Here is a 15,859-nt window from a genome sequence, read left to right on the forward strand (position 1 = left end):
ATTCAGATAATGATGGCTTCTCATCTTCAAGTTCAACGGAAGGGTGACGATTAAAAATTTTGATGAGTTCTTCCAATTCTGCTTCAGAAAGTCCAATTATGTCAACAATTTGATTACATCACCTCAAAAGAACAGTGTAAATGAAAACTGACAATGAAACACTAAAACCCTTAAAATATATTTTGATCCCTGTTAAATTCATGCTAAAAATTCAAGAACTCTGACCAATACTGTAATTATATTAAACATGCTGAGTTTTTGTAAAGCCCAAATACTGCACCAATACCAGAAAAATTACCCGAAAGGAACTGAAGAGCAATTGAACAGCTGGACAATGGTCCTTATGTACATTTTGTTGCAACAAACTTACAGAATTAATTTCACTTACCTCTCTGCAGCACTTGCAAAACAAACAGGATATGTTGCACTACAGCCAGCTTTTTCACACTTCCTATATTTCTTTTCAGAACCCTCTTCCTCTTCCTCAGTTTCAAAAGTTTTCTTCTTGACCTTTATTGTTAAAAAAAATGCAAATTGAATTTGATAATAAAATTTGGATCTCTCACTCCACAAATACCATCATGTTCATTTTATTTTTCAATTTTTGTCCAAGCTTTTCATCTCACACTTATCAAAACAATTCAAAGGATATTGGGCATATCATTTAGGACTGAGATGAGGAGAAATTTCTTCACAGAGAGGTGAGTCTACAGAATTCGCTACCAAAGTAAGCAGTTGAGACCAAAACATTGTATGATTTCAAGAAGAGGTTAGACATTCCACCTGGGGCTAAAGGGATCAAAGGATGTGAGGGAAAAGCAGGAACAGACTATTAAGGTGAACGATCAGCCATGATCGTAACGAATGGCAGAGCAGACTCAAAAAAGGACTGAAAAGCCTACTTCTGCTCCAGTCTCTACTTAATTCACTAGAATAAAAATTCAAGGAGAAAACATTTATACTGGGGATAGTGCTGATTGGTTGGTATGTGGACTCCGGTAGAGGTGTTGCCATACAGGATGCACCCATTAATGATGATTGATAGTCTATTGTCAGGCTTTGTTTAAAAATTTGAAACTAGACATATTGATTCAGATTTCTAATAAATCAGAGAATGGCTGTCTATTTTGCTGACATTTCTAGACTGGATAGTCCCAAGAGAAGAATTATGCTAATAATCAATTAAGAATTGAATACTGGACAGCAGCATAGTGCACTTGCATACACTAGAAGTTACATACATTTGTATACAGGATACTGATATTCGCACACAGAAGGAAAATGTACTTAAATTGTAAGATAATACAATGTGAGGCTGGATGAACACAGCAGGCCAAGCAGCATCTCAGGAGCACAAAAGCTGACGTTTCGGGCCTAGACCCTGTACTTAAATTGTACCTGTTTCAACTCAACAAAATATCTGACAGCCATTTGCCATTTCACTGAGAAAGGCAAAGCCTCAAGTAATCAGAGTCAACCCAATTGGTTTAAAAATTAGTATTCTTGGGAATTATCTGGATATAATCAAGTTGAAAAGTGGGAAAGTGTGTGCTTTTAGAACATCTAAGTTCTGTATTACCAAATGACTATTTCAAAAAGTTATATAAATACAACCACAGACCATTATAATGTGTTGACAGGACAAGTAATATTAAACCAGTTCCATCAAATGCTACATAAACACAAGAACTGAAGATGCTGTAAATCAGGAACAAAAACGGAAATTGCTGGAAAAGCTCAGCAAGTCTGGCAGGATCTGTGGAGGAAAAAAAAAAATAATCAGACCTAACAGTTCGGGTCTAGCGACCATATCTCAGAACTGTGTTCCAAGGAAGGATCACCCGACCCAAAATGTTAAGTCTGATTTTCTTTTCCTCTCCACAGATGCTGCCAGACATGCTGAGCTTTTCCAGCAATCTGTTTTTGTTCCTATCAAATGCTACAATCTTCTAGAGTCAATGGCTCATACTATATCTGACATGTCACTTACAACAGCTCAGATTAATCTGAAAACCTGCAATAACATGCATCTTATATCTTCCTAAGATTGCAAGTTGTACAGTGCGAATTGCATCTTTACTTGAGAACAGTAAATTCCATGCAACAATAAGTTGCGTAAGGGCCTTTAAGCATTAAGCGGAGTTTGATCAGTAAGGAGCAATCACATCAGCTGAGACACAGCCCAAGCAAGTAGAGGGTTTGGTGGCTTGTGGGGACAGATTGTTTAATCTTTCTTTTTCCTCTGTTTTAAAGGGTTAAAATTTGGTTGATGTATCAAAAGGTTGATAAGCTCACTGATGGAAAATTGTCAATCATTTGAAGCCTGAACAGGTGCCAAGTACTGTTGAAGATTAACTAGTGCAGGTCATCTCAGCCCTACTTAAGAGAGACTCTATCAAAAGCACATGATCAGTAAGCTTTGCACAATGAGAAAGGAGATCACATCTGCAGTGAGACACAGCCCAAACAAGCATATAGTTTGGGCAATTTTGAGGCAACACAGAAATTTGGTGCGGAGGAGAATAAGTGCTTTGTGCTCACTTCTTTTTTTGGGCTCATAATTAGAAAAGTTTTTTTTTGTTAAACAAGATCAATTGAAGCCCAGAACAAAAGGACTCAGCACAAAAGAGTGACATCACAGGTCAACCACAAGTTCATTGGTGGATGATGGCTACAACTTTCATACAATCCCTACAGTTTGGAAGCAGCCCAACAAGTCCGCACTGTCCTTCCGAAGAGCATCCCACCAACATCCGTTCCCTACTCCTGTATTTCCCATGTTTAACCCACCTAACCTAAACATCCCTGGGCACTATGAGCAATTTAACATAGTCAATCCACCTATCCTGCACATCTTTAGACTGTGGGAAGAAACCGGTGCACCCAGAGGAAGCCCACGCAGACATGGGGAAAACATCTGTGTGGAGTTTGCAGACACTTGAGGTTGGAATCGAACCTGGGTCCCTGATGCTGTGAGGCAATAGTGCTAACCACTGAGCCAATGGCAGTTGGGAAGGCGAATGTAATGTTAGCTATCATCTAACAAGGACTAGAATACAAGAGCAAGATGTACTGCTCGGGCTGATTAAGCCCCTGGTCAGCCCACATTTGGAAGATTATGGGCAGTCCTGGGCCCCATATCCAAGGATGGATATGTTGGCCTTAAGGGGGCTCCAGGAGAGGCTTACAAGAATGATCCTAGAGTAAAGGGTTTCTCAGATGTGCAGCAGTTGAGGACTCTGGGACTCTCCGAAATGGAGAAGGATGCGTGTAGTTTGAAAATCTGAGAGGCTTAGACAGGGTGGACATGGAGAAGGTGTTTCCACTATTGGAGAGAGACAGCCTTGGAGAGAAGAATGACCTTTTAGAACAGAGATGGGAGGAATTTCCTCAAACAGATGGTGATTAATCCATGGAACTCTCCCTCCACAGGCATCTGTGCCAACAAGTCCAGGAGTGTATTTAAGACCGAGGTAGATGGTTTCTTGAGTAGCAGAAGGGGAGAAGGCAGAAGAATCGGTTTGAGAAACATATCAATCACGATCAAACGGCAGAGCCGACGCGATAGGCCAAAAAGCCTAATTCTGTTCATTTCTTTTGGAAATGTGATTAAAGAATATTTGCAGCCTTGCAAGAATGTGATCATATTTTGCTACACATATGAAATACATCAAATTACAGAATGCATTTGAGTGTACATTCTCTATCTCCACACAAGAACATTTAAATTTAAAAATACCCATACTTTGAAAAGAATTTTGAATATCAAATTAAATATTTTTTGAACAGTTTTTATTTAATTTGAATCTTGAACACACCATACCACCTGTACATAATTTAACTTCCATTGGTTTCTATGTACCAACAATTTAAAGCTGCATTGACTTCAGAGGCATTTGACATGAATCTAAGGTTAAATTTGTTCCACAGATGAAACCCATTTTAAGTGAAAAAGTAAACTGAAAACCACAGTGAGTATTAGTTTTAGTGGCATTGAACAAAACCTGTCTTCCTGATGATCTTAGAGGAGGGTTGGTATCCATTGATGCTTCAAAAATAGGAGGCCTTTTCTTTGCTCGCATGCGTCCACTTATGGCATCTACAAATAATCAACAGGCAGGTGTTTACAGAAGTTGAAACTTGAAAAATAAATAAGGTTTTACTATGTGACCTTTCATTTTTAAATCACCTGCAAAAAAAAATCAGACTCAAGCTTTCACTCATCATTTGCTCAGTTATAATTTTGTGAAAGGAGTACATCCATTTTGAATCTAGTTATGAAGATGAAATTTGCCTCAATAGCTGAAGCCGTATCTTTTGATTTTGCAATATCATTGGGTAGAAAAAAATGGGAGAAAGAAAAGAATTATGCAACATTATTGGGGAAACATAAAAGCTGTGGTAAAATATAAAGAAAATTAGATTCACCCAATTTAAAAAAAAACAAATTAAATTAAATCGGACATGCAGAAGTACTAACCTATGCTGATTCATGACCTGGCCAGGTAATTGGAGTAGTGAATTTATTTTTACTTTTCTTGCTTCATAAAAAAATTGATATTTTAAATTAAAAGAAAATAAAATGACAGCCAGAATTTGTAGTTATATCGTGCATAATATTATCAAGTAATTCATGTAAGTGCAATGAATATATTTAATGTTTTGAAGAAAGAGCTGGTGGGACATGTGACCAAATGAATGGTCAAAGGTCTTGAAGAGAATGGAGGAAGGCATAGTCACCAGTGGTGAGGCAAGTGACAAGTGCCTAAGAGGCCAGAGTGGAAGAACGAACATCAATGAGAATTTGAAGCATGAAATATCCACAGACTGAGTTCCAACATAGGCTAAAGAGAACAGTGATGATGGGCAAACAGCACTTGGTTAGGATATGGGAAGCAGAATCTTGGTGGAAGGTGGATTATTTCAGACTAGTTAGGAAAGCACTGTAATAATCGCATTTGGAAGTGACAACAATGAAACATGAGACACTGCCAGCCTGGCACAACAGCTTAGATTTTTGACTCAAGTGAAAGGTAGGTGAAAGACTTAAAAGTCACAATCTCATGAATCAGTGAAAGAATTATACAAAATTAAGTCATGGATAACACAAAGCCATTTCAGATGTTAAAAGTGAACAATTTAAAGTTTAAGACATGATGTCATTTAACTGTGTTACCTGCCTTCTATTAGTTTATCAGTTACCTCAACTTCATGCTCTAGAATACATTTCATATTCCCCTCTCTCATGAGACATCATTAAAAACCCACCACAATTCAAATTCCTGTCTATTTACTTTTGGTAGAACTCAATAACACTGGACATGAACCATTAAAACCTTATGTATGGTAACAACCAAACTAAGTCTGGAATGGTGCATTTTATACAAAATGGTGTTAACCCCACCCTTATGCCTTATATTACTTTCCATTTGTCAGATGTGGGCACATATTTTCCATCTCAGTCTGAATGCAACAGCTTCTTTTTACATCCAAGACCCTGACTATCAAACATCTTAGCCAACTGTTCACCCATTCCTCACCCTCTACACTATCATTCAACCGTCATGACACCAAACCACAAGACTACGTCAGTTTTAAGAGCACTTAAAATCCAGAATATAGTCGAACTCAGTCCCTGCATTAGCTATTCTGCTTAAACCTTCATCCCTGCCTTTTGTTAATACTATGCTTGACTTGTCCAACCTCCTACATTTTAGCTTTGGTAATTGGAAAACTCTGCTGCTCATGTCCCATATATCACATTTTAGGATAGATAACCAAAGGCTTAATGGAATGGATAGACTTTAAAAAGAAGAAGAGAGAAGTATGCAGAAACGATGTAGGTGGAAATTCCTGGCTTTAGTTCCAACAAAGATTGAGATTTCAGAGATTGGGAGCAGTGGGAAAGAGATTTGCAAACAAGGTGAGAATTTAAAATTAAAATTGTCCAACAGGAAGCTAACATTGGTCATTGATCGCACAGGTCATACAAGTCATTACATGGACGGTACATGACATCAAACTTACCAAAGTCAGAAGGGAAGAGATTGCCTGGGCAAATACTGGAATATACAAGCAAAGGAATACCAAAATTCAGCCACTGAACTTAGCCTATTCACAAAATTAATTAACTCAATATGACTGCAACAGCTCATCTATTATTTCCTATGCACAGAGCTATAAATCATTTCAGTGGCTTGGAGATAAATAGGATACTTAATCTAGGTACGGAGAAATAATCAACAATCTTGTTCTTAAAACTATCTAGACAAAATAAATAAGTGATCAAATGAGGTGCACGTTGGTTGCATTTATAATAAATTTGATTGTACAGCTCATTTTCTTAGCCAATGTCACAAATAAGAATGTTCATTCTTATTTTGGACTGGCACCAACTCTTACCAGGAAATTGATTTTCAACAAGAATAGCAATTATTGGTGACAGTCAATAAAGAAGTTTCAGAGATAGTAGGAACTGCAGATGCTGGAGAATCTGAGATAACAAGGTGGTGTAGAGCTGGATGAACACAGCAGGCCAAGCAGCATCTGAGGAGGAGCAGGAAGGCTGACGTTTCGGACCTAGACCCTTCTTCAGAAATGGGGGGAGGGGAAGGGGGTTCTGAAATAAATAGGGAGAGGAGGATAGAATATGGATAGAGAAGATGGGTGGGGAAGAGACAGACCGGTCAAGGAAGCGGAGATGGAGCCAGTAAAAAGGAGAGAGAGTGTAGGTGGGAGGTAGGGAGGGATTAGGTCAGTCCAGGGAGGACAAACAGGTCAAGGGGGCGGGATGAAGTTAGTAGGTCGGAGACGGGAGTGGGGCCTGAGGTAGGAGGAGGGGATAGGTGGGAGGCAGGATGGACAGACTAGGGAGGCGGGAATGAGCTGGGGTGGTTTTGGATGCGGTAGGGGGGAGGGGAGATTTTGAAGCTTGTGAAGTCCACATTGATATCATTGGGCTGCAGGGTTCCCAAGCAGAATGAGTTACTGTCCCTGCAACCTAACCCTAACCCTATCACAGGTTGCAGGAACAGCAACTCATATTCCGCTTGGAAACCCTGCAGCCCAATGGTATCAATGTGGACTTCACAAGCTTCAAAAGTTCCCCTCCCGCTATCGCATCCCAAAACAAGCCCAGCTCGCCCACACCTCCCTAACTTGTCCTCCCTTCCAGCTATCCACTCCTTCCACCTCAAGCCCCACTCCCATCTCCTACCTACTAACCTCATCCCACCCCCTTGACCTGTCCGTCCTCCCTGGACTGACCTATCCCCTCCCTACCTACACTCACCTTTACTGGCTCCATCCCCGCCTCCTTGACCGGTCTGTCTCCTCTCCACCTATCTTCTCCTCTATACGCCTCCCCTCTCTCCCTATTTATTTCAGAACTTTTCTGAAGGGTCTAGGCCCAAAACATCAAGCTTTCCTGCTCCTATGATGCTGCTTGGCTTGCTGTGTTCATCCAAATCTACACCTTGTTATCTCAGTCAACAAAGTAGTTCACTTTGCAGAAAGAGAATGTCAGCCACTTATGGTTCAAATCTACAAGACAGTAATATTTCTTTTAAACCTGGAAGTTTCAGAATTACACTAATGCAGAACAAGAATACAAAGCGCTGATTTTACAATCGGGAAATCTGTCAGTAAATTTCCAATTTACTGTTATTAACTCGCTGAAAATGGTGAGAATTTCAGGTTGAAATACATGCACAGATCGGGATTTAAAGCTTGAAGTTGCTGACTCCCACTCAGTCCTCCGCCACAGGCAGTGCTGTGGATTTTCACCTTCCAAACCAACAACCATTTAAATCATCACTTTTCTCTCATAACCACTACCAAGACTGACCACCAAAGTCACCGTTAGAAATCCCATTAAAGTCTAGACCTCTGTTAATAAAGTCCAACTCTGCTTTTAATGGTGATAAGAGTAATTATTGCTGAACAACAGAACTGATTCTTGGTGAGAGCTGTAAAATGTCTTGAATTGGTATGTCAATTAAAAAATATTTAAAAGGAAAGATTCTTCCAAAAAATTTCAACTTTTACCTTCATAAGATCTGTCTGTCTCACATTTGATTTTACGTGAAGCAACTGAAAAATTAATTGTGTGTGTGTTTTGGCAGCAAGGCAAGTCTGCACAAATCCTTTTGCAATTGAATGCTTGGGTAGCTTGATATCATTACTGTAGCTCCATGTCAGGAATTCCCAAAATAAGTTACAATACCATTGAAGGGGTGATAATTATATCACTCAGCAGAGATTGAGAGATTTCAAGCAGCATTTTGAAATGTGCAGCAAGAACGTTTGGTTCACTGTTGATGCAGTTTTCAGGCTGACAGAAGTACATTGGAGACTGAAAATTATTTGGTAAAAGAATCTGTCAATTAAACTTATATTGGATTAAACGACTTCAATTTTATTTCATTTAGTAATAGCAAAATTCAAAATTTTTAAGATTGCTAATGCTACATTTCACCGACTTGATCTAATATTGGTTGTTGTATTCCGTTTAACTTAAACTGAGAGGCCAACTGAAATTTTAATTTTATTTTGACAAACCAAAAACATTAATTAGTGAAACCAATTCACTGGCACTTGAAGAACTTTATCAAAACCACAACCTCACTGCCTCAGCTTGTCTCACTGAAACATTTAACTTTGCTCCATCTTCAGCACAGAAGTCATCGTTGCTCCAAAACAAACTTATTTTCATAGATAATGGGAACTGCAGATGCCGGAGACTCCAAGACAACTTATTTTCATGTCTGATTTGGTGAATGCAATTTCAACATCTTGACATTGTAAAGTCACTGGTGCTATTATTCAAGTCCAGTGGCAATGAAGTGAACGTGGAGTTGAAGATTAGTGATATTTATTCCATAGATGGAAATACCATAATTATCGTGGCTCATATGTGTTCAGTGGCAAAAGAATTGAACTCTCCACTAATTATGCTTAAAGCTGCCCACAATATTACATGAGCTTTTGTACAGCAACTTAGTTATTAGAAATGGTTTAGTGTATAGCATAATACAAGTAATCAGTGACGTGTAAGTGCAGGGAAAGTACTGCCATACCTCATCAAAAGAAACAAAAAAAAATCACTGTGGGACGTGGAGTGAAAACTATGAAGCACAATTAGAGTATGTAAATACACCTACAGAAAATCAGAATAAATTCAGAGAAAGAAAGATGTCAAAGTGAGGGGAGACAAAAAAGGGGCAAAAAGCCAAATAAGCAAACAAAGCTTAAATTTTTAATAAAAATTTAAGAATAATTAAATTGCAAAGGAATGAGATTCCACATTTGTAAGAGTAACTTTGCAGTGACAGAGGGCTTTTTCAAAAAGTGTTTATTACATATTTGTAGAAATAGAACTCAAATACAAAAACTTAACATAATGACTTCCTGAAGATGAAACATTTTTTAACTTTTGTTTAAAAATTCACGTACACCCAAAAGCATCAAATTTAACTTCTTTTGGTTGTTTAGTATGCAACTAATAAGTATTACAATTGAAATAATTCATGTATTTTAAATAATGAAATTCTGAACAAGGTTGAGTGTAATGAAGATCAGAGATAATGCAGATGCTGGAGAATCCAAGATAACAAAGTGTGAAGCTGGATTAACACAGCAGGCCAAGCAGCATCTCAGGAGCACAAAAGCTGAAGTTTCGGGCCTAGACCCTTCAGAGGGGGATGGGGAGAGGGTTCTGAAATAAATAGGGAGAGAGGGGGAGGCGGACCGAAGATGGATAGAGGAGAAGATAGGTGCAGAGGAGAGTATAGGTGGGGAGGTGGGGAGTTCGTCCCCGCCTCCCTAAACTGTTCTTCTTCTCACCTCTTCCCTCCTCCCATCCCAAGCCGCACCTCCCTTTCCCACCTACCAACCTCATCCCGCCTCCTTGACCTATCCATCCTCCCCAGACTGATCTATCCCCTCCCCACCTATCTTCTCCTCTATCCATCTTCGGTCCGCCTCCCCCTCTCTCCCTATTTATTTCAGAACCCTCTCCCCTTCCTCCTCTCTGATGAAGGGTCTAGGCCCAAAACATCAGCTTTTGTGCTCCTGAGATGCGGTTTGGCCTGCTGTGTTAATCCAGCTTCACACTTTGTTATCTTTGTGTAATGAAGCTCTGGATTAACAGACTTAATGAAAAAACATCTGAGATCAGTTTTTCAGAATATTTGCTGACACCTGAAACTGCTGTTGAATTTACTTTACAGCAATGCTCACAATTATATTCTTATCACAAAATATGGTTTCCTCCATTTTTAAGCAAGAACTATAGCATTGGAGAGCAAAAGTCTTCAGGTGGCTTAGTCATATAACTAATGAAGAAAATAATTTTCCTGTTGTTTCCTCCTCCGTTTGCTCTGTTCATCTGTGCCACAGGAGGTTATCACATTACTTCAAATACCAGGAAAGAATTGAAGTGGGATTCACAATCTGCCCAAATAAAAGGTGCCTACATCAAGTATTAAAAGGATAAACAATGAGATTATTCAATGCTTTCAACAGCAAAAATTTTCCAATGGCCCTTAGGGTGCATTATGAAAATAATTGAGAAGCTTCAGATATTCGATATTTGGGTTTCTTAGCAATTTGGGAAAATAAAGTGAAATCAAAGTAAAACAATTGGTCACAACTCACTCCTGCTATTGAACTATTTGGAAGACTCAGAAATATATCACCATTCCTTCAGTTGGGTCAAAATTCTGGTATTCCCTATCCCTAACAGCATTGTGGATCGACCTTCCACACAAGGATTGCAGCGGCTTAAGATGGCAGCTCACCACCACCTTGTCAAAAGCAATTAGGATAACAAAGTGTGAAGCTGGATGAACACAGCAGGCCAAGCAGCATCTCAGGAGCACAAAAGCTGACGTTTCGGGCCTAGACCCTTCATCAAGAGGGGAATGGAGAGAGAGTTCTGAAATAAATAGGGACAGAGGGGGAGGCAGACTGAAGATGGGTAGAGGAGAAGATAGGTGGAGAGGAAAGTGTAGGTGGGGAGGGGATAGGTCAGTCCAGGGAGGACGGACAGGCAATTAGGATGGGCAACAAAAGCTGGTACAGCCAACAATACCCATATCCCACAAGTGAATATTAAACAAATTATGCAATTCTATTGCAACTTATAGGAAGATTGATTACTGCAACTAATCACAGCAATTAGACAAAACAATTTAACATTTACCAAAGACTTTTAAAACAACAATTCTTTAGCGGGGGGAGCAAAGTTATTAAGTTTGTAAAATTAATGAGGATACCTTTAGATTTCTCCTTAACCATCCATAATGAAAGCCTTCACAAATCCTTACTCATAAGCAGGAACGTACTAAGAACGCGAAAAATAACTATTACACAAAATGAACGTATTCGCAAACAATTGTAAAAAAATCTCAATCCACTAATCCCAAGTATAAGGAAAACAAATGTCAAAAGCTAAAATCAACCGTGTGAACATTTCTCGAACACATCGTTAACACTGACCTTGTTTCATCTGACACATAACGTATCTCTTTCTTCATAACAATGTAACTTCAGCCACGCTGTGTATCGCAACTAGTGCATACACAAGGTAAGCAACTCAGAAATCAGTTGGTGTTGATTGTTGCACAAAGCCTAAGCTCAAGGCCAAGGATTCGGGATCCTTGAGGTTCCCTAACCGTCTCGCTTACTCACACATACATTTAAAAGGGAAGACGAATGAGACACAGCTGGACTAGGCCAGTTCAGCGATGGAGCCGGCGGAAAGAGGCAGACCCCCCGGGGGCCGGGTCTGAGTGAAGCGAAATATTTAGTGACAGCAACAAACTCTCCAATGGGATAATCAAACTTAAGGAGGCGAAACAAAAGACGTCGACTGACTCGTTAACGAACAACCGGCGCCACGGACCGAGTACTATTCACCTGTATCCGAGTAATACATAGTGGCAGAGCTCCCAACACCACGAACTCGCTCTTATTCCGCCCACCTCGGTTCCTGCACACTCCGGCTTTCTCTCAGCTTCGAGACCAAGCTCGCTCTCGTGCGCGTGCACCTTTAGGTGCCGCATCTCGCACCGATGCGCATGCGCGCTCTCGAACTATAGCTCTGATATTTTCCAGTCCGGCTCAGCGTCGTAGGGGCACGTATGTTCTCGTTCTTCACCAGCTTTGGTGTTGCTCTTGTACGACCGCTGTCGCAGATTCCTAACTGACGCGATTTGAATGTGGTGACTGGCTGAGCACGAGCATTGTCGCGAGCTGTCGGCGATGGAAATTATTTTTTCCCTGCGTTAAATTTCTCTTGTAGAGTTTAGGTTCTTTATATTTCCAATAAAATCCAGTTCTGAAAAAAAGAATGCGTGTGACCTGTGACCTTTGGCATCCTGGCTTCCTCTGTCTTCCCTGCTCGTTGTGTTGAAATAGCGAAGTGACCGCGGTCGGGAGCGTCGATTCAAAGTCCAAATAAGCACATTAAGAAGTAAGTTAGACCTCACTTTTTATTTAGATCAATTGAGCATACTGGAGAACAACTTACGACTAAAATTGTGTTTTGTTGCTGTCGAGACTGTGGCTGAGATTCAGCACTTCTAGCAAAAGAGCCCAGCTTTCATTAAGATAAAAATAGGAAATGCTGGAAATATCTGGTTAGGTAGCATCTGCAGAGAGACGAAAAAAAATCTGAAATATTAACTCTTTCTTTCAGCATCGATGCTGCCTGACTGGATAAGTACTTCCAGCACATCTAGGGTTTTGTCCAGACTTGGAGTATCTGCAGTTTTTCCACTTGTTTTGATTAAGTTGACATTCTAATATATTAGAATAAGTAATTGAAAGCTGTTATTGACCCATTTTAAAGTGTATATCTGCCGCTACGTTTTATCTCCTAATAATTTACATTCTTATTTTTTCTGGGAATTACAAGGCGAGGAACATATGTACTTAGTATTCCTGGAATTAATTACCAAACTTTAATTTTTGACATGTTTGAAATTTAAATTTTGAGCGCCCATTTCATTGTTACCACAATAGTATTTATGTGGTTAATATTTTGCTACTGGAAATGAATATTTGTTTATACGCTAGTTGTTTTAATTTCTTGACATTTGCTGCCTAAGCTCAGGTTTGAAAAAAAATATCATTTGCAAGGAATATCAGAGGGCTAATGATTTAGTGTAAAAAAAAATCTTCCCAGAGGAAGAGGTGTGTATGGAATGATATTCCAGAGGAAGTACGTGAGACTTCCACATTATAACATTTAAAAGACATCTGGATGGGTATATGAATAGGAAGGGTTTAGAGGGATATGGGCCAAATATTGGCAAATGGGACTAGATTTATTTAGGATATCTGGTCAGCATGGACGAGTTAGACAAGTTTGTTTCTGTGCAGTATATCTGCATGGGTGGAAGGTGGTGGAGCGAGGGGGAAGGGGATGAAAAGTGTACTCATTGTCGTGAGGCCAGTTTTTTCAGTATTATTTTGAGGGGAACAGTTGAGGCGGCAGCGGTCTTAGATCGAAATTTTTGAGTGAAAATCGGGCGCGGCCTATCGAATGGTGTGTGCGGAGGTGGATTTTTGTTAACGTGTGACGATCGGGGAGGAGGAAAGAAAAATATATTCGTCTCTTGAAGGAGGAGAGATCACCTGACCCGTCGAATCATTGCGCCTCCATGCCGGCCTGAGCAGCATCATGGTGGATGTCTACTGCTGGGGTGGGATCTAGCAGCAGCAAAGAGGAAAAAGTTGTTGAAGGGAACGAGTACGGGAGAAATATCCGCTACTTCTGTCCGGTCATAGATTTGCAAGACGAACGAGAGCAAAGAGAAAGCAAAAGGGAGGGTTTGGGGAAAAACACCACATTAATCCACATACATTCCCTATCCTCCAAATCTGTCCTGTGATTCCTTAGGAAAACAAGATGTCTACTGACTATTAATTTTAAGATAGATACAGGTTTGTTCCTGAGTCTATTATTTGCCTCATCTTGTGGAAAGAAAGCAAAGCAAAAAATTCCCTGGAAGGACCAGAGGATAACAAGTGGTATTGAGACAAAATCTCATCTGCAAATTCAGAGCGGAGGAGGGAGTTATTGGGACCAAGTTTTTTAACTTCCTAGGGCAGGAAGAATTATACTGAGGACCACAAAACTATGGGATCAGAAGCTTGTTTTGCAAAAAAGTGTCAATTTATAACTCTTCCTTTTCAGATTGCTAGAAGTAGAAGGGTATGACTCTAAGACCTCACAAAAAACATCAATTCCAATGGAAGTTGTTTCATTTAAAGTTATGATTTTCAGGAATGCAAACATAACTTTAAGTGAGGGTGTCCTGTATGCATTTGATCAATTCAATCAAATCATCATTAAAATTGTAAATTGTTTATATCCCAGTACTGATCCCTGTAGTATTCCATTCATTTCATCTGAACAACATGAAAATAGCCTATTTGTGCCTACATCAGATAAAGTGTGGAGCTGGATGAACACAGCAGGCCAAGCAGCATCTCAAGAGCACAAAAGCTGACATTTCAGGCCGAGACCCTTCATCAGAGAACCTACTGTGATCATCCAGCTCCACACTTTGTTATCTTGGATTCTACAGCATCTGCAACTCCCATTATCACCATTTATGCCTACATTTGTTTCTTGTTAGCTGACCAATTCTCTATCTATACCAATGTCATGCCTGATACAATAAAAAATTATTTTGAATCATAACTCTAATAAACTAGTAAAACATGATTTCCCTGTCACAAAATTAAATTGACTCCACTTGATTGCATTGAGACATTCCAAATTTCCTGCTGTAACCTCTCTAATAGGTTGCAGCATTATCCCAATGACAGACATTAACTTTACTGGTCTGCAGTTTCCACATTTTTGTACCCTTTCTTGAAGAGTCATTATTTTCTCATTTCCAAACTGACAGCATCTTTCCAGAATCTAGGGACTTCGGGAAAATTAAAGCCAATGAGTTGTAAATAAACTAGTCATGTAGGCAACATTTTTGACTGAGTATGACATGAAAATGTGAACATATCCACTTTGGCAGGTAGAATATAAATGCAGTATATTATTCAAATAGAGAAAGGCTGCAGAACTTTGATGTACTGAGGGTTCTGGCTGTCTCGACACATGAATACAAAAGTTACAATGTGGGTTCAGCGATTAGGGATGTTTTGTTACGGTTGTATAGAATATTGGTAGTCACATCTAGACCACTATACATTGGTTTTCATTTCCTTAATTAACAAAAAATATAAGTGTGCCAAAGCAGTTCAGAGAAGTTTCATTGGACTCAATGGGATTGGAATGTTACCTTTAACAGTAAAGGATTGATATGCTTGACTGCTCCGCTGGACTTATGAAAAAGTTCTTATTGAACCTTAGCAGCCTGAGATGAGTTTACAACATGAGTACTGAAGGATGTTTGCTCTTGTCAGGGGGACTGGAACTGAGGCCATAGTTTAAATTAAGGGGTTCCTAGCTGGTTTGTTGTTCCCCAGACATTTCATTACCATGATGGGTAACATCATCAGAGCAGCCTCCAACGAAGCATCGATGTGTTTTCCCACCTGGCTTATAAACTCTGGAGTTTGTTGAAGTGGATTGCTTCACTTCCGGTTTTCCTTCGTAGCAGAGTGTATGTGGGGTCAAGTTCTATGTGTTTATTAATGGCTTTCTTCACGGAGTGCCAGGCTTCTAGGAGTTCCCATGCCTGTCTCAGCTTGGCTTGTCCCGATGTGTTCCTGATTTCTGGAACTAACCATGACTCCTACGACCACTGGGCATCAGTGTGGCACACAAGCCCACATCAACCCTATGATAACTGCTCGCCTGAACTAAAGACCTACTCCCTGCCAT

At 39.8% G+C, this 15,859-nt stretch overlaps 2 protein-coding genes across 7 annotated transcripts in view; one reads left to right on the top strand and one right to left on the bottom strand.

The window, feature by feature from the left end:
* Positions 1-12,502, bottom strand: part of LOC125462117 (lysine-specific histone demethylase 2) — a 122,636-nt gene extending 110,134 nt beyond the window's left edge. For 2 of the 6 annotated variants that reach the window (XM_048551694.2, XM_048551714.2), the window contains exons 1-4: positions 11,920-12,501; positions 6,028-6,062; positions 4,005-4,099; positions 389-510 (exon numbers count right to left, since the gene is read on the bottom strand). In XM_048551694.2, the coding sequence (XP_048407651.1) occupies positions 389-510; positions 4,005-4,099; positions 6,028-6,062; positions 11,920-12,065 (398 nt within the window). In that variant the 5' untranslated portion in view covers positions 12,066-12,501. Of the gene's footprint in view, positions 1-388; positions 511-4,004; positions 4,100-6,027; positions 6,063-11,499; positions 11,867-11,919 lie in introns of those variants that run through there. The other 4 variants (XM_048551704.2, XM_048551686.2, XM_048551723.2 and 1 more) reach the window with 4 other exon arrangements.
* Positions 12,096-15,859, top strand: part of LOC125462152 (probable thiopurine S-methyltransferase) — a 53,002-nt gene continuing 49,238 nt past the window's right edge. The window contains exon 1 of the mRNA XM_048551777.2: positions 12,096-12,475. Coding sequence (XP_048407734.1) covers position 12,475 — 1 coding nt within the window. The 5' untranslated portion in view covers positions 12,096-12,474. The remainder of the gene's footprint in view (positions 12,476-15,859) is intronic.

The sequence above is a fragment of the Stegostoma tigrinum genome, chromosome 2, assembly GCF_030684315.1.
Source record: "Stegostoma tigrinum isolate sSteTig4 chromosome 2, sSteTig4.hap1, whole genome shotgun sequence".
NCBI classification, from domain to species: domain Eukaryota; kingdom Metazoa; phylum Chordata; class Chondrichthyes; order Orectolobiformes; family Stegostomatidae; genus Stegostoma; species Stegostoma tigrinum.